This window comes from Belonocnema kinseyi, chromosome 8 (genome assembly GCF_010883055.1).
Source record: "Belonocnema kinseyi isolate 2016_QV_RU_SX_M_011 chromosome 8, B_treatae_v1, whole genome shotgun sequence".
Taxonomy (NCBI): domain Eukaryota; kingdom Metazoa; phylum Arthropoda; class Insecta; order Hymenoptera; family Cynipidae; genus Belonocnema; species Belonocnema kinseyi.
The window spans coordinates 74932464-74954176 of NC_046664.1; the positions used below are offsets into that span (position 1 = coordinate 74932464).

A 21713-nucleotide genomic window follows, 5' to 3' on the forward strand; every position below is an offset into this window, starting at 1 on the left:
AAAATAGTTGGATTTTCAATTAAAAAAGACGAATTTTCATCCAAATTGTTGAATTTTGAACTAGAATAGATCTATTCAAACCAAAATGAAAAGTTAAATTTGATTTTTAGGGAATTAATTTACAATTAAACCAATGAATTTTCTACAAAAAAGGCGAATTTTTCACAAAGCACATAAATTTTCAATTAAATAGTGCAATTTCTAAATAAAAATATCAATTTTCAACCAAATAGTTGAATTTTCATCCAAAAAAGATACACTTTCAACCAAAAATAGAATGGTAAAATCTTTCTTAAAAATCTAATTCTTAACAAACAAAAAAATGGATTTTAAGCAAAAAAGTTTAATTTTCTACTAAAATAGTTAAACTTTGAGTTAAAAAAATTTATCTTCAACGAAGTCGTTACATTTTAAAGCCGAGATGAATTTTTCCCCATTTTAGTTATGAATTCATCTCGGGTTTAAAATGTAACGACTTTGTTGAAAATCAATTTTTTTAACTAAAAGTTTAATTATTTTAGTCGAAAATTAAACTTTTTGCTTGAAACTATTTTTATTAATCGATTTTTTCAGTAGAAAATGGACCTTTTTCACAATTTAATCTTCTTGTTAAAAAATTCTTCTTTTCGGTGAAAAATAAAAGTATTTCAGTTAAATATGTATCATTTTAATTAAAAATCTATCCTTTAGATTTAAAATAAAATTAAAATTTATTTTAATAACTGAATATTTATCTACTTTATTTTTTGTTTAAAACTTTATCTTTATAGTTAAAAATTCCACAATTTTTTTTTAATTTGCCTTTTTTAGTAGATATTTAATCTTCTTGTTATTTTTTAAATTGAAAATTCATGTACTTTGTTGGAAACTTTTGTTTTTTATGGAAAATTAATTTCATAAACTGAAAATTTACCTTCCATTTTCGGTTAAAAATGTATCTTTGTTAGTTCAAAATTCAATTATTCGGTTGAAAATTCATGAATTTTTTAATTCATTCTTGTGTGTAGAAAATTATATTTTCAATCTGAACATTAAATTCCATTTTTCGTTCAAACTTCATGTTTTATAGTTGAAAAAAAGTTGTTTTTTAAAATTCTTTTTGGAAGATTTTTTAAAATGAACTTTTAACTATTCCAGTTTTTCGTTAAAATGTATAATTTTTTGTTGAAAATTAAAATATTTTGTCTAAAATTCATTTATTTTGTTGGTGGAAATTTAATTTTTTGTTGAAAATTCAACTTTTTTGCTTTAAAATTAATATTTTTCAACTGATAATTTAACTCTTTCATTTTTTGTTAAAAAAAAAAATTATTTAGTTGCAAATGGTTTTTTTCAATAAAACTTTATAATTTTAGTTTGTAAATTAAATTCTTTAGAAAAAAGTTTAACTATCGTCTCGAAAATTCGGATTTTGATTTGAAATTAAGTTTATTAACTGAATATTTATCTACTTTATTTTAAATTTAAAATCCATTTGTGGTTGAAAACGTAACTAATCGGTTGAAGACAAATGTTTTTAACTAAAACTTTAACTATTTTAGTAGAAAATTAACCTTTTTTGCTTAAAATCCGTTTTTTGTTGTTGTTAAGAATTAGATTTTTAATACAAAATTGAAACATTATTCATCTTTTTTGGATGAAATTTCCACTACTTGGTTAAAAATTGAAATTTTTTATTTAGAAATTAAATTAGTTGCTAGAACATTAATCTTTAAAATTGAAAATTGAAAATATCTTTTAGGTTGGAAATAAACTTACTTGGTTGAACGTTCAACTCTTTTGTTGAAAGTTAATTTTGTTAGTTGAAAATTCATCCTTTTAATTAAAAATTAATTTCTTTGTTTGAAATATCAGCAATTTTATTGAAAACTTGTTTTTTCTTTGAATAAAAATGAATTCATTTTTTTCATTTTTTTACTAAATATTCAGTTATTCAATTTTTGGTTAAAAATATTTTTCTTATTTGAAAAAAATCAATTATTCTTGTTAAGGATTCATAATTTGAGTTGAAAATTCATATTTCCAATTTAAAATTCAACTATTCCAGTTAAAGATTGACAATTTTAGTTGAAAATTATTCACTTTCTTTGAAAATGTAACTGTTTTTTTTTTGTAAAGTAATTTTTTTGTAATTGAAAATTTAACTAATTTCAATTAAATATGCCATAGTTTTATTTGAAAAGTTGTATTTTTTAAAATCTTTTTTAATACAAATTAATTTGTTGCTATTGAAAATTCAACTATTTTAGTAGAAAATCCATCAGTTAGGTTTAAAATTAACGTGATAATTATCTTTTTTTTTTTAATAAAGAAAATTATTGTTTTTTTTATATGTTTGCAATATCATCAATTCGATTATGAATCTTAATTCAGCGAAAAAATCTCAAAGAGCAAAAAATTGCGAAAGGTTCTTCTGTATAATGAAAAATAATAAAAATGCAATAATAAATTTAGGATTTATTTAAAGTAAACACTTTTCTAAATCGACCAAAATTATTAAAATAATGAAAACTTAAATTTGTCTGCGATTAGAAGTAAATTCCCGCTTTTTAAATTAAATTCCTGATCATAAAAGTCATTTTTACAAACAAAAAATAATTTTTATTCAATTTTAAATTGCAATTAAGAAAAAAAATTAAGCACGCTCGCAAAAAGTCAGCTTCTTAAGTGATTTTGATTAAAAAAAAAAAGATTTTAGTGTCATTTTTTTCGAAATGGTATCAAAATAGTGCCATCGCTCAAAAATAGTTTTTTTTTTAGTCCGAGGCCTGTAATCAATTAAAAATAATTTAAATTACCTTCGAAATGGCAACTCTGCACTCGTGGTTGTGTACAGAATTTCGCAGAGCATGAAACGCAAAATGCAATTTTTCATTTTCAAAAAGTTGTCCTGCTTTCTCGATTTCTTTGCACACCAAGTGAATAATAACATGTATCAAAGCCACTGTGTTTGGAGTTTTTCTGAGTCCCATGCCGGGCAAAGTTGTTGTCAACGGTAACGAATGAGCAGCTATCAAAAAAAAAAAAAAAAATTACAGAATTCAGACCATAAAAAAAAAGTGCACAATAAAATGAAAAATAAAGAAAAATTTACCTGCCGGGCAATCGGTTGTAAAAGTTGCAATCAATTTTAATCCAGATATCAAAACACTTTTGTGCAAAGCGATCCAAGCCCATAATTTATGCACGATGTCAGCTAGACCAGCATTTGCAAACATTTCCTTAACCTGGACACTCTTATACATGAAGTTCATTAGCAATACGAAAATGGCATTGACTTCGTGTAACAAAGGATGGACCTAGGTGCAAAAAGGAGAAAAATATTGACTTTTTTCCATGCGGAATCGGGAAAATTTGCCAACAACAATTTTAAAAAGTCAGAGAATTTTATTATTCAGTGAAAAGTCAGGAACTTGAAAATAAAATCTGGTAAAAATCAGGGAAATTCTATTACTTTTAATAACTGTTAAGCAGAATAAATATCCATTTTTAAATTTCAATTTGACATTTTTTATTCTGTTTATAAAAGATTTTGGGTTGGAAATATTACAAGGTCAAGATTCTGGTCTTTAATTTTTAATCGTCAGGGGAAAATATTCAACTGTTTTTTTTTAATTGAACTATTTCGTAGAAAATTAACCTGTTTAAAATTCATATTTTGTTGATTAAAAGTTTAAAAAATCTTTTTTGGATGAGAATTGAACTGTTTTTTTTTAATTTGTCTTTTTAATTAAACAATTAATATATTTTAGTAGAAACTGCATATTTATTAGATAAAAATGCAACTGTTTGATTGAAAATTCAACAATATTGTTAAAAAGTTATTGCTTTTTGTTGAAAATTCAACTCTTGTTAAAAATTCGTTGTTTTTTTTTTTTTTGGTTTAAAGTTCATTTATTTTTGTATCAAATTTTATTCTTATTTAAAACTCATATTTTGATGTTGAAAAGTAAAACTAAAATCTTTCTTGGATCAAAATTTAACTATTTGGTAGAAAACTCAATAATTTTGTTAAAAAGTCTTTTTTTTGGTTGCAAATTCAACTGTTATGTTTAAAATTTGTCTTTCATTCATTTATGTTTGTAGAAAATTCACATCTTGTTTAAAATTCATATATTGATATGGAAAAAATAAAGTAAAATATTTTCGGATGAAAATTTAACTTTTTTTTTATTAAAAAATTTATCTGTTTCAGTAGAAATTGGATCTTTCTTGGATACAAATGCAACTCTTTGGTTGAAAATCAATCTTCTTTGTCTAAAGGTTCATATGTTTCAGTTGAAAATTTAGCTCTTGAATTAAAAGTTTAACTACTTTGTTGAAAATTTTTTTTTAAATTAAAGTTTATCTCTTGATTGAAAATTTAACTGTTTTGTTGAAAATTAATGTTTTTACTGAAAATTAATTTAATGAGCGAATTCCTGAAAGTAAAATCAAGAATCCAACGACCAAATTTGGACAACCAGCATAAAATTTTCCCCTTGAAATCTGAAAAAAATTCCTCCTCTTCCCTAAAAAAGAAAAAAAAATTCCCTTTAGACAAAAACAAAAAAGAGGAAAGAAAAATTAGATTAATGTCTAAAGGGAAAAGTTCTTTTTTTCCTTTTTTTTTAGGAAAGAAAAGAAATTTTTTCAGATTTCAATGGGAACATTTTATGCTGATTGTCCACATTTGGTCGTTGGATTCTTGATTTTACTTTCAGGAATTCTGCTCATTAAATTAATTTTCAGTAAAAAAATAATTTTCAACAAAATAGTTAAATTTTCAATAAAGAAATAAGCTTTCATAAAAAAATTTCAACAATGTAGTTAAACTTTTAATTCAAGAGATGAATTTTCAACTAAAAAATATAAACCTTAAAAAAAATTATTTCTTAACAAAGTGGTTCAACCCAAATTAAAAAAAAATAGTTGAACCTTTAGACAAAGAAGATTGATTTTCAAGCAAACAGATGCATTTTTATCCATGAAAGATCCTATTTCTACTAAAACAGATTAATTTTTTAATAAAAATAAATATAAACAGTTAAATTTTCATCCGAAAATATTTTACTTTGACTTTTCAATATCAAAATATTAATTTCAAACAAGAAGTAGACTTTCTACAAACATAAATGAATGAAAGACAAATTTTCAACAAAAAAGTTGAAAGGAGATTTTTAATAAAAAATTTAATCATTATATTTTTGGCTGAAAATGTTTTTTTTAAAGGAAATTTCCACTGCTTGGTTAAATATTGATATTTTTTATTTATAAATTGAATTGGTTGTTTGAAAATTTATGAACTTCGTAAAAAATTCGCTTTTTTTAGAAAATTAATCTTTATGGTTAAAAATTCATCAGTTTTAACAATTTGGATGCTAATTTGTCTTTTTGAATTGAAAATTCAACTTTTTTGTTGAAAGCGTAATATTTTGTTGATAAATCTATTTTCTTCTACGTAGAAAATTAACTTTTTCTTTGTAATTTAATATTTTTGTTTGAAAATTCATCTTTTCGGTTAAAAATTGAATTATTGCAGGTAAATATTTATCATTTTTTTTACATAAAATGTTGGATTCTTGAATTTACTTTCAGGAATTCTGCTCATTAACTTGATTTTTGGACGTTCATTTAGGATTTTAAATTTAATTTGAATCTCATTTAAATTTCTTCAATTTTTGAAAATTAATTTTTTTGGCTAAGAATTCATTTTTTTTTTTTTAATTCAATTTTTGTACAGAAAATCCGTCTTTTAGCTTGAAGGTTCAACAATTTAGATGAACTTCTTTTTTTTTCATAACTGAAAAATCTTTATTTGTTGAAAATTCGATCTTTGGTTTTGAAATTAATTTTTTTTTAAATGAAATATCGTCTTTTTTGGTGAAAGTAGCAACTATTACAGGGTGAATTCTAAATTAAAATTCAAATTGATTTAAATACATTTAAGATTTTAAAATCCCCTAAAAATAATTTTAAAAACTCAAAAATTTGATAAAATTGCATGGAATCTTTAAATTTGTTTTCAAATCCCGTTGAAGCATTAGAATCCCTTGAAAAATTTTAGATCCCTTAAATTTTATTTAAATGTTTTAAGTACCCTACAATATTTCAAGCTCTTTGAAAACACTTCAAGTGATTGAAGTCAATTAAAAATTACTTGGTGTCTTTTAAGAATCCCTAACATGTTAGATATCCTTTGGAATTTTTTTAAATCTGTTGAAACTTTTTAAAGCTGTTGCAAATTCCTTAAAATATTTTTAAATATCCTCAAATATTTCAAAATCAATTAAAAATGTCTTGAGATCTTTTAAAAATACCCAAAAATCTTTTTTAGAATCACTTAAAATTACTGAAATCTATTAAAAATACCCTCAAATACTTCAAAGCCTTTAAAATCTTTTAAAATCTCTTGAATTTTTTTAAATACTCAAAAAATTAATTTAAATTATTAGAAATTCCTTCAAATTATACAAATCAATTGAAAATTACTTGAAATTTAAAAAAAAACTCCAAATCTTTAAAAGTCTTTGAAATTTTTACGCATTAAAATCAATTATCAATTCATTGGAATCTTTTAACATCTTAAATGTTTGAAATTCTTTCATAAGATCTTTTGAAAACCTTAAACATTTTTTAATATTCTTAAATGCCCTAAAATATTTCAAGATCAATTGAAAATTTCATGGGATGATTAAAAATACCGTGAAATATTTAAAATCTTTTAAAATCTTTTGAAATCCCTGAAAATTTTCTGAAAATCTTGACATCTTCTTAGAATTTTCGAAAATACAATAAAATCCTTTGGAATGAATCTTAAATTTTTTTAAAGCTCTTGAAAAATACAAGGCATTTATTTTAAATACGCAAGAATGATTAAAATTATTTGAATTTCTTAAAATTCTTAATATCATTTTAAAATTCCTTAGAATTAAAAAAATGCTATAAACCATTAAAATTATTTGAAACCCTTACATATTATGGAAATCAATTAAAAATTCCTTGAAATCTTTTCAAATAGCCTGATATATTTCAAATCCTTCGAAATCCCTTTAAAAAATTTAGAGCTCTTAAAAATTCCATTGAATTTTTAAAAATACCCCTAAAACTTTGAAAACTCTTTAAATTATTGCTTTCTATTAAAAGTTTCATGGAATCTTTTAAAATATCTTTGGAATGTTTAAAGATATCCAAAAATATTTTAAATCCTTTAAAATATTTGGAAATACCATAAAATTTGAGAAAAGCTTTAAAATATTTTGAAAATTTGCAAAGCTTCTGAAAAATCTTTGGAATTATTAAAGATATCTTAAAAACTTTAAAAAGCTTTTGAAATCTCTTCAAATTATTGGGATCTTTGAAAATACACAAAATGATTTAAAATCTTTCAAAATACTTTAAACCTTCTTAAAGTTTTTGGGCATGTTTTGGAATCTTTTTAAATACACTGAAATATTTAAAATATTCTTAAGTTAGTTAAACTTTCAGTTGAAAAAATTAAATGAAAAAAAACGGATTTTGAACAAAATAGTAGTTTTTAACTAACATGATGAATTTTCAAATAAAATTATGAATCTTCTACTGGAATAGTTTAACTTTAAACCCAAATCATGTATTTTCAATGAAAAAGATGAATATTCAAGTGAAATAGTTGAATTTTCAACCAAAAAGAGATGAATTTCATCCATCAAGATTAATTTTGAAATAAAAACATTAATTTTCTACCAAAAAATACCATTTTTCCACAAAACACATGAATGTTTACCCTATTACAAGGGATTTCGAAAGATATTTTATATTTTTGGGTATTTAAAGAGATACCAAGGAATTTTCAAATATTTTAGGGGATTTAAAAATATTTCAAGGCTAAAAAACAATGAATCTTTAACTGAAATATTCAAATTTTCAAACCGAAAATTAATTTTTACTTAAAAAGATAAATCGTCGAGCAAAATATAAATAATTAAATTTCAAGTTGATAAGTAAATATGACTTTTTAACCAAACAGATGAATTTTCAACTACAATGTAGAATTATCAATTGGAATACGTTGAATTTTCAGTTAAAAAAAATAATTTCAAGCCAAAAAAACTAACTTTTATCACAAAATAGTTATATTTTCAAATAAAATTGTAAATATTTAACTGAAATAGTGAAATTATAAACCAGAATGCTGAATTTTTTACTTAAATGATAAAACTTCAACTAGAATAATTGAATTTTTCACCAAAAAGATTAATTTTCAACGAAGAGATTTTATTTTTACCAAAAAATATATATTTTCAACTAAAAAATATAATTTTCCAAACCAAAAATCAATTATTAAATTTTTAGTCAATATATGAATGTTCAACCAAAGAGATAAATTTTCAACTGAAATGATAAGTATTTAATTGGAATACTTAAATTTTTAACCGAAAGGAGAACTTCTAAACAAGAAGATTCAATTTAAAAAAAAAGGATAATTTTCTAGAAAAAAATCTATTTTTCGACAGGATGCGTGAATTTTCAACGAAATAGTTGAATTTTTAATTAAAAAAAGACCTAGAAAAGATCAATTTTCAACTAAAAATAAAACAGTTACATTTTTAATTAAAGAAATTAATTTTTGGCCAAACTGATGAATTTTTAACTAAAATAATGAATATTCAACTGGAATAATTGAATTTTATGACAAAAAGATTAATTTTCAACAAAAAAAGACGAATTTGTCACAAAGTACATATATTTTTAAAACAATTGTTTAATTTTTTAATTTAAAATATCAATTTTCAACTAAATACTTGAATTTTCATCCAAAAAAGATAAATTTTCGATCAAAAACAGAATAGTTGAATTTTCCGTTAATATCTAGTTCCCAATAAGAAACAAACGGATATTTAGCAAAATAGTTAAAGCTAAAAAAAATTATTTTGCACAAAGTAGTTACATTTTGAACCGGAGAAATGAATTTCCAACAAAGTACATGAATTTCCGATAAAAAAAAAGTTCAATTTCTTACTTAAAAGTTCAACTCTTAACCAAAAAATGGTTATTCCATTACAAAAAATATCCAAAAAATACATCAATTTAAAAAAAAAATTGTTCAATTTTCAACTTAAAAATATAAGTTTGTAACTAAATAGTTCAATTTTCATTAAAAGAGATCAATTTTGAACTTAAAATATAATAATTGAATTTTAAGTTAAATTTTTGTTTCTAATCAAATAAAAATAATTTTTAACAAAAAGATTGAAGATCTAAAAAAAAAGGCCAACTAAAAAAAATAGTTAAATTTTTATCTAAAACAGTGAATTTAAAAACTAAAATTATAAGAGTTAAAAAAATACGAGTTCCAAAAATATATGAATTTTCAACCAAATAGTTAATTTTTGAAAAACAAAAAATCAGAGAAAAAAGAGGTGAATTCTGAACCAATTATATACTAGTAAACTTTTTATTTAAAAATAATTAATTTTTCACCAACAAAATAAATGAATTTTACACCAAATAGTTGAATTTTCAACTAAAAAATACCGATTTTCAAAAGAAAAGCATGCATTTTCAATCATTCGTTGAATGTTAAAACTAAAAAGATGAAATTTTAACTAAAAATTAAATACTCTAATTTTCATGTAAAAAAAATTGTCCACCAAAAAAGACGAATCAAAAACAAAAATACAGAAATTTGTAACTAAATAGTTAAATTTTCAAATAATCAGATAAATTTTTGACCACAAATTGAAAAGTTAAATTTTTAGCTACAAAATTACTGTTCTACAAAAAAATTTCAATTTAAAATACAATAGTTGAATTTTCATTTCGAAAAAATGTTTTTCAACCAAATAAAAATATTTGTTGATAAAATAGTCAAATTGTTAATCAAAGCGCTTAAATATCTACAAAAAAGACGAATTTTTGACAACGATCAATTAATTTATAACAAAAAAGCAGTACATTAATTTTGTAGTTAAATAATTATTATAAAAAAAAGGAATTTTTGAGATAATACTGAAACTTTTATATAAAAAATTAATTTGAAAACTAAAATTATGAATTTTTAAATTAAAAAAAAAAAGATTTTTCCAAAAAATACATGAATTATAAACCAAATAATTCATTTTTCAACAAAAAATATAAATTAAATTTTTCAATTAAAGAGAAAAAATATACGTATTCTGAACCAATTATATAATTGTAAACTTTCTAATTAAAAATAATTAACTTTCAACCAAAAAAGATGAATTTTCTGCCAAAAATGGAATTTATAATCCGAAAAGATGAATTTTCTATATAACAAGTCTATTTTTTGAAAAAAAAAACAGTTAAATCTTCGATAAAAAAAGATTACTTTTTAATAAAATTGTTGAATTTCCAAAAAAATAAATCAACTTTTACCCAAATAGTTGAATTTTAAACCAAAAACATTATTTTTCGACGAAGAAGATTAATTTTCTACTTAAAGATGACTTTGTAATAATATAAATGAATTTTCAACTTGAAATATTAGTCTTTAATCAAAAATATAAGACTTTAATTAATATAATTTTATCAAATAGCAAAATTTTTAACTAAAAAGATACATTCGCAACGAAAAATTTAACACAATTTTCTATTATAATTTAGGAATATTTTCTCCTTGAAATATTACTATTAATCTAAAAACTATTGGAAGAGAGAACTTTTAAATTGTAACACGAATTTTTTTAACTCCTTTGTTCTCAATTCGAATTATAAGTCTTTAAAAAAATTCTCTGTTCAAAGTAAAATATATTTGAAAAAATAATTACTCTTCAACAATAATAAATTATAATTTAATTAAACTGATATAATCTGAGAAATCTAAGATCCATAAACTTTAAATAAATAAATAAGACCGTAACCTAATAGATTAAAATAAAAAAATAAAGAACAAAGTCCTGAGACTGTAGATGAAAAAGAAATCACTTTTCTTAAATCACAAAAAATACTAAAAGAAACTTCTAGACTTCTAGAACTTCTAGAACTTCTAGAACTTCTTCTAGACCTCTAAACTTCTAGAAACTAGTTCTGCAAAAATTAAAAAAATATTTTTTCAAATACCTTTTTCTCGCGATCCGTTTGACTTCTGTGCAATTCAAAAGGTTGAACGTTGACTTTCACATACAATTCCTTCAACATCATCAGAGAAGTTTCCAGCAGATCCTCCTTAATTGCAATTTTTTTCGCCTCTTCCGAAACACAGAGCAAATTCGTGAGCGCCCCCACAATAAGATCTTTGTCCTTGGATTGCTTATCAGCTTTTTTAGTCTTGGCATAACTATGCGCTATAAAAAGATGCAAAAGAATTTTGCAAATTTCAGAACCAACTGTAAGATTTTCCTTCTCACGATGGGATTTTGTGCCATTAATTTGGCTTTTGAGATCCTCCTCTTCATTGGATTTTCTCTTGTGAATATTCGAGTTTCTTATGGAAAGTTTATTGACATTTGACAAAACTTCCCTGAGAGTGCAATCTTTGTTTCCGTTGGAAAGTAGCATTAGGCTTGTGTCTAAAACGGATTTCAGAGAGAGAACACCTTTTTCTGGGTCTTTCTGCAACTCTTGAGAAAGCAAAAACGCGAGGCAACCGATTGCGCTCATTTGCAATTCAGTGGCATTATTTTTCATTGCTTCGTAAATGGAATTAATTACCAATTCTGGACCGCACAGTTCTAGGGCCGTTTGTATGGCTTCAAAGTGCTGACTTTCTGTGAGAGAGAGCACTGCCAGAAAATTGTAGATTGATATCCAAAGTCGGTTGCGTAAGTAAATCAATCTGGGACTCACAGTGTCTGAATAAAAATTACAAAAATTATTATTTTCCCTGAAAATTAATCAAATGAAGGTTCAAGATCACTTTTTTCAGGTAAAAAAAATCAAGGGGAGGGGGGATTTTTGGAAATTTGTAAATTAAGCAATAACTTACATTAATTATACAGAAATTTATTATAAATTTAACTTTACGCGCCAAAGAAACCGGTTGAATGAAAAATGAAACTAGCCAACAATAATTTTTAAAAGGTAACGGAATTTTTTTGTTTAGAAAGTCAGGGACTTTAAAAAAATCTGACAAAAGTGAGGGAATTTCTATTATTTTCAATAATTGTCAAGCAGAATACATTCTTCAATTTTAATTTAAAATTATTTTATTCCATCTATGAGAGATTCTGGGTTAAAAATATTACAAGTTTATACTTCTGGTCTTTGATTATTATGATTATTATTAATGGTCAACTGATTTTTTTTTTTTTTTGAAAATTCAACTGTTTTGTAGAAAATTAACTTGTTTAGATTTCAAGAAATTCATACTTTGGTGCTGAAAAGTGAACTAAAATCTGTTTGAATGAGAATTCAATTTTTTTAATTTGTTTTTTAATTTAAAAACTCATCTATTTTAGTAGAAATTCTATCTTTCTCAGATAAAAATGCAATTGTTTGGTTAAAAATTCAACGATTTTGTTAATAAGTCATCCTTTTCGGTTGAAAATTCAACTATTTCGTAGAAAAATAACTTATTTAAAATTCACATGTTAGTAATCAAAAATCAATTGAAATATTTTTTAGATAAAAATTCGACTTTTTTTTAAATTTGTTTTTTATTTTGTTTGAAAATTCACATGTTTTAGTAGAAATTTCTTATTTCTTGAATAAAATTCAACTGTTTCGTTAAAAATTCAACAATTTTGATGAAAAGTCATAATTTTCGTTTAAAAATTCAACTATTTCGTAGAAAATTAACTTATTTAAAATTCACATGTTAGTATTAAAAGAAAGAAATTTTATCTTTTTCAGATAACAATGCAATTGTTTGGTTAAAAATTCAAAAATTTTGTTAAAAGGTCTTCCTTTTTAGTTGAAAATTTAACTGTTTTGTTGCAAATTCAAGTATCTTCGTAGAAAATTTAGACCTTTTTAAAACTCATACTTTCATGTTGAAAAGTCAAATTAAAATATTTTCTCGATGAAAATTCAACTTTTAAAATAATAAATTTGTGCTTTTATTTCAGAAAAATTCATCTATAGTAGTATAAACTTCATCTTTTTTATATAAAAATGCAACTTTTTTTGAAAATGGGTCTTTTTTGTTTAAAAGTTCACCTGTTTTAGTAGAAATTTATTCTTTCTTGTATAAAATTCAACTGTTTCGTTAAAAATTCAACAATTTTGTAAAAAAGTCATCCTTTTTGGTTAAAAATTGATTTTTTTGTGTGGAAAATTCAAGTATTTTTGCAGAAAATTTAGTGCTTTTTTAAAACTCATACTTTGATGTTGTAAAGTAAAATTAAAATCTTTTGTGGATGAAAATTCAAGATTTTTAAAAATAAATTTTTGTTTAATTCATCTATTTTCTTATAAACTTTATCTTTCTTATATAAAAACGCAACTTTTTGGTTGAAAATTCAACTATTTCCTAGAAAATTGTTTTGAAAATTTTTCTCTTTGTTTAAAAATTCATATATTTTAGTGGATATTCCATCTTTTTCAGATAAAAATGCAACTGTTTGGTTGAAAATTTAACTATTTTGTAGAAAATTAACTTGTTTAAAATTCACATTTTAGTATTCAAAAATCACCTAAAATCGTTTTTAGATAAAAATTCAACTTTTTTCAAAATTTGTCTTTTTTGTTTAAAAATTCACCTTTTTTTAGTGAAATTTCTTCTTTCTTGGATAAAATGCAACTGTTTGGTTAAAAATTCAAAACTTTGTTAAAAAAGTCATCGTTTTTAGTTGAAAATTTAACTGTTTTGTTTCAAATTCAAGTATCTTCGCAAAAAATTTACTTCGTGTTTAAAACTCATACTGTGATGTTGAAAAGTCAAATTAAAATCTCTTCTGGATTGAAATTCAATAATTTTTAAAAGAAATTTTCTTTTTTATTTAAAAAAAATTCATCTATTTTAGTATAAACTTCATCTTTCTTATATAAAAATGCAACTGTTTACAGGGTGGCCGTTTTTGTCAAAGAAAAAAGTTCCCGGTCATTTCCCGGTTCGCAAACATTTTTCACGGTTCCAAAAATATAAATCCACGTTATAATTTTAAATTTTCTAAATTGAAGAATCAATCACTGAATTTAAAAATATTAAAAATTATACCATTTTAAGCAATTTTAAATTCTAATTCCAGCTCAGAATTGATTAAAAATTGAAAATTCCCTATTTAAAGGCGTAATTTTAATTCTTTTCAAAAAATTTCCAGTTTGAATCCAGAATTTTTATTCTTTTCGGGAATTTTCCATCTCAACTAATTGTAAGAATTAGAACTTTTTGGAAAAATTTCCTGTTTCAATTGAGAAATATTATTCTCCTGGATAAATTTCAGTTTCAATTCAGAATTGGTTAAAAATTGAAAATTCATTGTTCAAATCCGGAATTTAATCATTTTTGAAAACTTTCCGTTTCGAAAAAGAATTCGAATTTTTGTAAAATTCCCTGTTCCAATTCATAATTTTAATTTTTCTCAAAAATGTCATGTTTGAACTTAGAATTAGAATTCATCCAAATAAAAAATTCCCTGTTCCAGCTCGGAATTTATTTAAATTTAAACATTTCCTGTTCCAAAAAGAATTATAATTCTTTTGGATAAATACCAGTTTCAATTCAGAATTTGTTAAGATTTGAAATTCCCGGTTATTATTCTGAATAATTTCTTGTTCTAATTATAAATTTGTAAAAGATTGAAAAATCTCTGTTTAAATTATGTATTAAATTTTTAATAGTATAAAAATCCTTAAAATTCTTCGAAATTCTATTTCAAGATTTTGAAAAATCTACATGTAGTTTCGAATTTTTAAAAACTAAAAAATATTATTAAAAGTTTTTTATTAACTTCTAAATATCTTTTAAAATTATTCGAATTTAAAATAATTAAAAAAAAATCATTTTCAATTTTCCTAGCAATTTTAAAAAATATTACTAAAAAGCTTCTAAATTTCATGTTTGAAATCTGCCAAAATTCTATAATTGGAATCAAATTAGGTCGTGGAATATTTGCACCGAAATGTTGGTAATAATATCCGGGCTTTATCGTTACACGTAGACACTTCGTTTAAATTATTTGAAATCATTTCAAATTTGTAATTAATTTTGAATTTTTTCAAAACTTCTAAATATTTCTTCAACTTAGTCGATTTTTTCCAAGAATAATAGGTGTTCAATTGTTATTTATACATCAAAATTTAAGAAGTTGACTCACAAATTAAATTTTTTTAAATAGAACAATTAAAATTGTAATTTTGAAAGCTTAGTTTTTTTGTTCCGTTTTGAGTATTTTAATTATGATTACTCATTTTAAATGTACAGTCAGATATTTCTAAATATTAAGTAACTGTTCTTTTTTTTAATTGAAAAATTTTAAATTACGTGATTAAGAAACGGAATATTTTAGAATGCAATTTAATAAAGGACTTTAATCATAAATATATAATGTAAAAGTTATTTTAAAATTAAAAATAGTTTATAAAGTTTCAATAGGGCGTTTACATTTGTTTAAGACTTTCCAATTGAAACAGTTTAATTGATGAACTGATGCCAAATCGTTTTTTACAATCAATTATTATTCATTTTGAAAATTTTAGAGTGCAATTCAAATTTAAATATCATTATTTAATTCATATTCATAGTTGTTCAATTAAAAATGTTTGTTATAAAAAATCTTCGATTTTAAACAGCTCTTCGGTCAAAAAATAAATTCACGTTCATTTCCCGGTCTCATAAAATTCCTGATCATTTCCCCGTTTCCCGGTCCAGCGGCCGCCACCCTGTGTTTAGTTAAAAATTCAACTATTTCATAGAAAATTAAATTGTTTAAAATTCACATGTTAGTATTCAAAAATCAACTGAAATCTTTTATAGATAAAAATTTAACTTTTGTTTGAAATTTTTTCTCTTTCTTTAAAAATTCATCTATTTTAGTAGAAATTCCATCTTTTTCAGATAACAATTCAATTCTTTGGTTAAAAATTCAACGATTTTGTTTCAAACAAATCCTTTTTAGTCATAAAATTTAACTTTTTTTTTTGCCAATTCAAATATCTTCGCAGAAAATTTACTTCTTATTTTAAACTCATATTTTAATATTGAATAATCAAATAAAAATCTATCTTAAATGAAAACGCAACTTTTTGGCTGAAAATTAATCTTCTTTGCATGCAGACTCAACTATTTCGTTTAAACCACTTTCTTAAGAAATCATTTTTGGTCGAAGATTCATATTTTTTGTAGAAAATTGATCTCTTTGACGGAAATTGAACTATTTGGATAAAAATTATTTTTTTTTGTCGCTGAAAATTCATTCTTTCTCTTTGGAAATTCAATTTTCGTACAAAAAATTCGTCTTTCGACTAGAAAACTCAACAATTAATCTTTTTTGGTCGAAAATTGAATTGTTGTTCGAAAATTTATTTACTTTGTTGAAACTCGAAGTCTTTTTTTAAAAAGTCATCTTTTGTAGTAGAAAATTAATTTTATTGTTTAAAATAAATACGTAAATTTGAAAAATCTTATTTTTGATTGGAAATATTGTTTGATTCCGGTTATAAAAGATCCGATCTTAAAAATATTGCAAGATTAAAATGCCGGTATTTGAATCTTAATGGTCAGGAAAAATAAAAAAATGATTAAAGATAAATCTGAGAATTTTGAAAATAAAGTTTTCGCCCTACGAAGCGAATAAGCCTAAAAATTTTTTTAAATATTTAAAATTTTTGGTAAAATCTATCAAATCCTTAAATTATTTGTAATGATTGTATAATTTTTCGAAATCTTTGAAATATTTTGAAAATCTGTCTTCAATCTTTGTCTTTACTTAAAATAACTGGAATATTTGAAATCTTTTGATATTTTATTTTAAAAATGCGAACTCGTTTAAAATCTCTAAATTTTTTTCTATTTTGGCGTACTTTTGAAATTCTTATGGATTTTTTGAAATATTTGTAAAATCTTTTTGAAACCTTTTGTATTGTATTTGTTTTAAATCATTGAAATATTCTAAAAAATTCGAAATTATTTAAAAAATTTGAAAACCTGTGGGTTCCAGTGTACTCTACCCTTATTTAAATCTTCGAAATACTCCTATTCTTTTGAAATCTTCAAGTAATTTTTATGAAATCTTTGTAGAATCTCTTAAAATCTTTTTAAATTTTAGTAAAATTTTTGAAATCCTTAAAATCTTCGAAATCTTTGTGAAATTTTTCGAAATATATTTTAAATCTTTGAAATCTCAGTATAATCTTTCTTTAATGTTTATTTTTTAAATCTTTTATATTCATTGAAAATCATTAAAATATTTGTAATTTTTGTAAAATATCTTGCATGTATATTTTACTGAATCCGTTTTAAAATCTTTGAAATTCTCGTATACTTTTGAAATCTTTCTGAAATTTTGATGAAATCTTTGAAATATTTGTAACATATTTTGTAGTTATTTGGAATCATTAAAATATTTAAAATCTTTGTCGAATCTTTCAAAACCTTTTAAAATTTTAGTAAAATCTTTGAAACGTATCGAATCTTCGAAATCTTCTTGAAAATTTAAAATATATTTGTGAAATCTTTCTTTCGTCTTTGTTAGTGAAATCTTTTGTGTTCCCTTAAAATCACTTATATCTTTCGAATTATTCTTAAATTTATTGAAAACTTTTGAAATTGTTTAAAATCTTTGAAATCTGGTGTAATGTACCCTTTTTAAAATCTTCGAAATTCTTAAAAACTTTTAAAATCCTTATGAAATCTCTGAAATATTTTTGAAATATTTTATATTCATTTAAAATCATTACTAAACAAAAATAGAACCGTTTAAAATCTTTAAAATGTTTTTAAATCTTTAAAATTCTTGTATTTTTTGAAATCTTTAAGAAATATTTTTAAATCTTTGTGGACTCTTTTAAAATCATTTTAATTTTTGATAAAATCTTCAAAATCTTCGAAATATTTTGTAACGTACCCACTTTGAAATATTTAAAATTTTTGAAATGTTTTAAAATCCTTCTGAATTCTTTTCAATATTTTTGAAATCTTGTCTGCACGCCTTTTTCTAATCCTTCAAATCCGTGAACTCTTTTTAAAATGCTCAAAATCCTTTTAAATATTATAAAAGGTTTGAAATATTTTAAAATCTTTGGGATTATTATAAAAAAATTTGAAAACTCATTCTAAATCTGAAACTTAATTAACATATAAAATTTTGACTAATAATTTATCAAATTTGAAAGTTAAATAACACAAAAAAAAATGTATACTTAAACATTCTATATTATAGGAGAAAAAATAAAAAAAACTTACAAAATTGTTTAAGTGCCCTGAAATTTCTTTATTTATTTGATAACGAACAAAAGATAAATTATATTTTGACAAAAAATAACTTTTTAGTAGCAAGATTTTTTCTAAACATAATATTCCTTTTATAACCGACTAAAAGATTAAAATTACTTTTTACATTTCAATCAAATTCATTTTTTTAAAGGCAAAACAAAAATTCAAATTTAAGGTTCTCGTCATAAATTCAAGGAGATTTCGAGGTTTTCAAGAGTTAAAAAAAAACAAGAACGCTGAACACCCTGTTTTAGTAAATTAATATTGTACTTACAGTAGAGTTTCTTATTGAGAAAACTGAAGAGGAGATAGATTGAATCGGGTGAAAATGAAGCAACGGATGCAAATTCGTTGCTGTGAGTGATACAATTGGTCAAAACGTTGCACAGGCTCGTATACATTTCCAGAATGTCACAATAGTTTTCCAACGTTTTTTTACATTCAATATTTTTTGGGATCTCTTTGAAGCAGCTGAAACACCAGAAAAAATAAAAAAAAAGATAGTTTAGAAATTCAATTCCAAAAATTAAAAAAGTCAAATTTCAACTTTGAATTCAAAATCGGACTTTACAACTGAAAATGATCTCAAAACGGGAAAAATAGGGCGATTTTCACGAAAATGAGGGAATAAAGTGAATATTAAAAAGAAAATATATATATGGAATATTCGACCAAGGAAGATTAATTTTGGTTAGAAAAGACTCGAATTATCAAGTTGAAAAGTTTAATGTTTCAGAAAACCGTTGATTTTGAAACCTGAAAAAATAATTTTTCAAATAATTAGTTGAATTTTCAACAACAAAATAAATTATAATGATAAATTTGACCTAGAAATGACGAATTTTCAAACAAAAAGAAGAATTTTTAACAAAATACATGTATTTTCATCATGAAAAGGTAAATTTCCAATTTAAAATATCGATTCTCCACCAAAGTTGGAAGAGATACATTTTAAGATTACAAAATTAATTCTCAACAAAAAAATAACAAATTAAAAAAAAAGTTCAATTTTCACCCAAAGAGATCAGTTTTCAACCATAAAATAATAAATTTTCAACAATGTAGTTCAACTTTCTACCAAGTTGTTGAATTTTTAATTAAAAAAATGAATTTTGCATCACAAATGTGGATCTTAAATAGAAAAGTATGAATTTTCTATCCAAAAAAGACAAACGTTCAACAAAATAGTTGAATTTTCGACAAAAAATACGACTGTTTAATAAGAAAGATATTCAATTATCAAAAAAAAAAGAATTTTCTACAAAAACAAAAATATTTTAAACTAAAAAGTATACATTTTGAACAAAAAAGAAATTTTTAACCAAAGAAATGAATTTTTAACTAATATGATAAATCTTCAATAAAAAAATGAATTTTTAAACCAAACAAGATTCATTTCCTGCAAAAGAGACGGATTTTCAACACGAGTTAAGATTTTTAAATTAAAAAGTCAAGCATTTTAAAAAATCATTAATGTTGAAACTTTGTATTAATTTTCATTAAAATAGTTCAACTTTTCACCAAACTATTGAATTTTTAATCTGGAAAGATGAATTTTGAAAGAAATGGTCGAATTAAAAAAAAAAAGAAACAAAAAATATTTAATTCAAAGTAAAAAAATTGTTAAATTTTCAATTAGAAAAAATTAATTATCATCAAAAAATATAAGAATTGATATATGAATAGATAAATGTTTTAATTCTACGTTAAAATCCATTGAATTGAGCCAAAAGACGAATTTTCAACAAAATGTTATAATCCTCAACCAAAATAAAATTTATCTTTGGTCAAACAGTTGAATTAAAAAATATATATTTCTTAACAAAAACTATAATCGTTGATATTTAAAATAAAATTAACTTGAAATAACAAAAAAGTTTAATTTAAGAGTAAAATTAATTATAGAAAAACAAAGAAAAAAACGAATTTTCAATTTAAAAAATTAGTTTTTAACAAAGTAGTTAAACTTTTAACCAAGTAGTTTAATTTTCAAGCAAAGAGGGAGGATTTTTAACGTAAAATATAAAAGTCATTTAATAAAAAAACCTTGATTTAAATAAAAAACAGATTACATTACACAAAAAAGACGAATTTTTAACAAAACACGTGAATTTTAAGTTGAAAAGTTGATTTTCATTTTTTTTTAATAACGAATTTTTAATCGAGCAGTTGAATCTTCAACAAAAGAGATCAATTATCAATGAAAAATTTAATAGTCGATATTTCAACCAAAAAAAGGTTTCAATTCTAAATTAAAAAACGTCGAATAAAACCAAAAAAGACGGAATTCAAAAAAAGTTCAATAATTAATGAAAATAAATTAATTTTTAATAAAATAGTTAATTTTTCAACCAGAACGATGAATTTTCCACGAAAAATAAAGTATTCGATATAAATCAACTTAATTTTTTAATTTAAAATTAAAAAAAAAAACAGTTACATTTTCATTTAGAAAAATTAGATTTCACAAAAACATTAATTTACAATTTTTAAAAAGTGAATTTTTAACAAAAGTGTACAGTTTTTAAGGTAAAAAGTTGAATGTTTTATAAAAGTGTGGACTTTAAATGTCGAAAAGATGGATTTTTAATAAAAAAATAAAATTTCAACCAAGAAAGATGAATTTTCAATGAAATAATTGAATTTTCAAACTAACAATACACATTTTTAAGAAGAAAGTTGAATGAACACCCAATAAAATTCATTTTGAACCAAGAAAGCTAAATTTCCAGTCAAGAAAGATAACTTTTCTACAAAAATAAATAAATTTTCAATTCAGAAATACAAATTTTCTACTCAAAGGACAAAGGATCAATAAAAAACGTAAAGAAAATGCTTTAACAAAATATTTAAAATTTCAATAAAAGAATTAAATTTAGGCACAACATAGTTAAATTTCTACTCAAAGAGTAGAATTTTTGACAAATGTTTCAATTCGAAATTAAAAATTGTTAAATTAAACCAAAAAATACGAATTTCCAAACAGAAGAGAAAAATTGTCAACGAAAAATATAATAATCGATATTTCAACAAAAGGTTTAATTTTAAATAAAAAACAGTTGAATTTTTATTTAGGAAAATTAGATTTAAAAAAAAGAAGAATTTTAAATAAAAAATATAAATTTTTAACAAAAGTTCATTTTCCACCAAGAAAAGTGAATTTTCAATGAAATAGTTGAATTTTCAAACCAACAAAACAAATTTTTAAGAAGACAGTTGAGTGTTCAACCAATAAGTTCGATTTAAGCCCTGAAAGCTGAATTTCCAATCAAGAAAGATCATTTTTCTACAAAAAAGATAAATTTTCAATCTCAAAGGACAATTTTCTATCCAAAAAGGCGAAGAATTAATAAAAAAATAAGAATTTTCGACCCTAAATATGATATTTTAACAGCATAGTTAAAATTTCAACAAAAGAATG

At 22.5% G+C, this 21713-nt stretch overlaps 1 protein-coding gene across 1 annotated transcript in view; it reads right to left on the reverse strand.

Annotated features, from left to right (window-relative positions):
• Window positions 1–21713, reverse strand: part of LOC117178282 (rotatin) — a 126931-nt gene that overhangs the window by 13820 nt on the left and 91398 nt on the right. The window contains exons 23-26 of the mRNA XM_033369642.1: window positions 18567–18763; window positions 11041–11771; window positions 3095–3299; window positions 2799–3010 (exon numbers count right to left, since the gene is read on the reverse strand). Coding sequence (XP_033225533.1) covers window positions 2799–3010; window positions 3095–3299; window positions 11041–11771; window positions 18567–18763 — 1345 coding nt within the window. The remainder of the gene's footprint in view (window positions 1–2798; window positions 3011–3094; window positions 3300–11040; window positions 11772–18566; window positions 18764–21713) is intronic.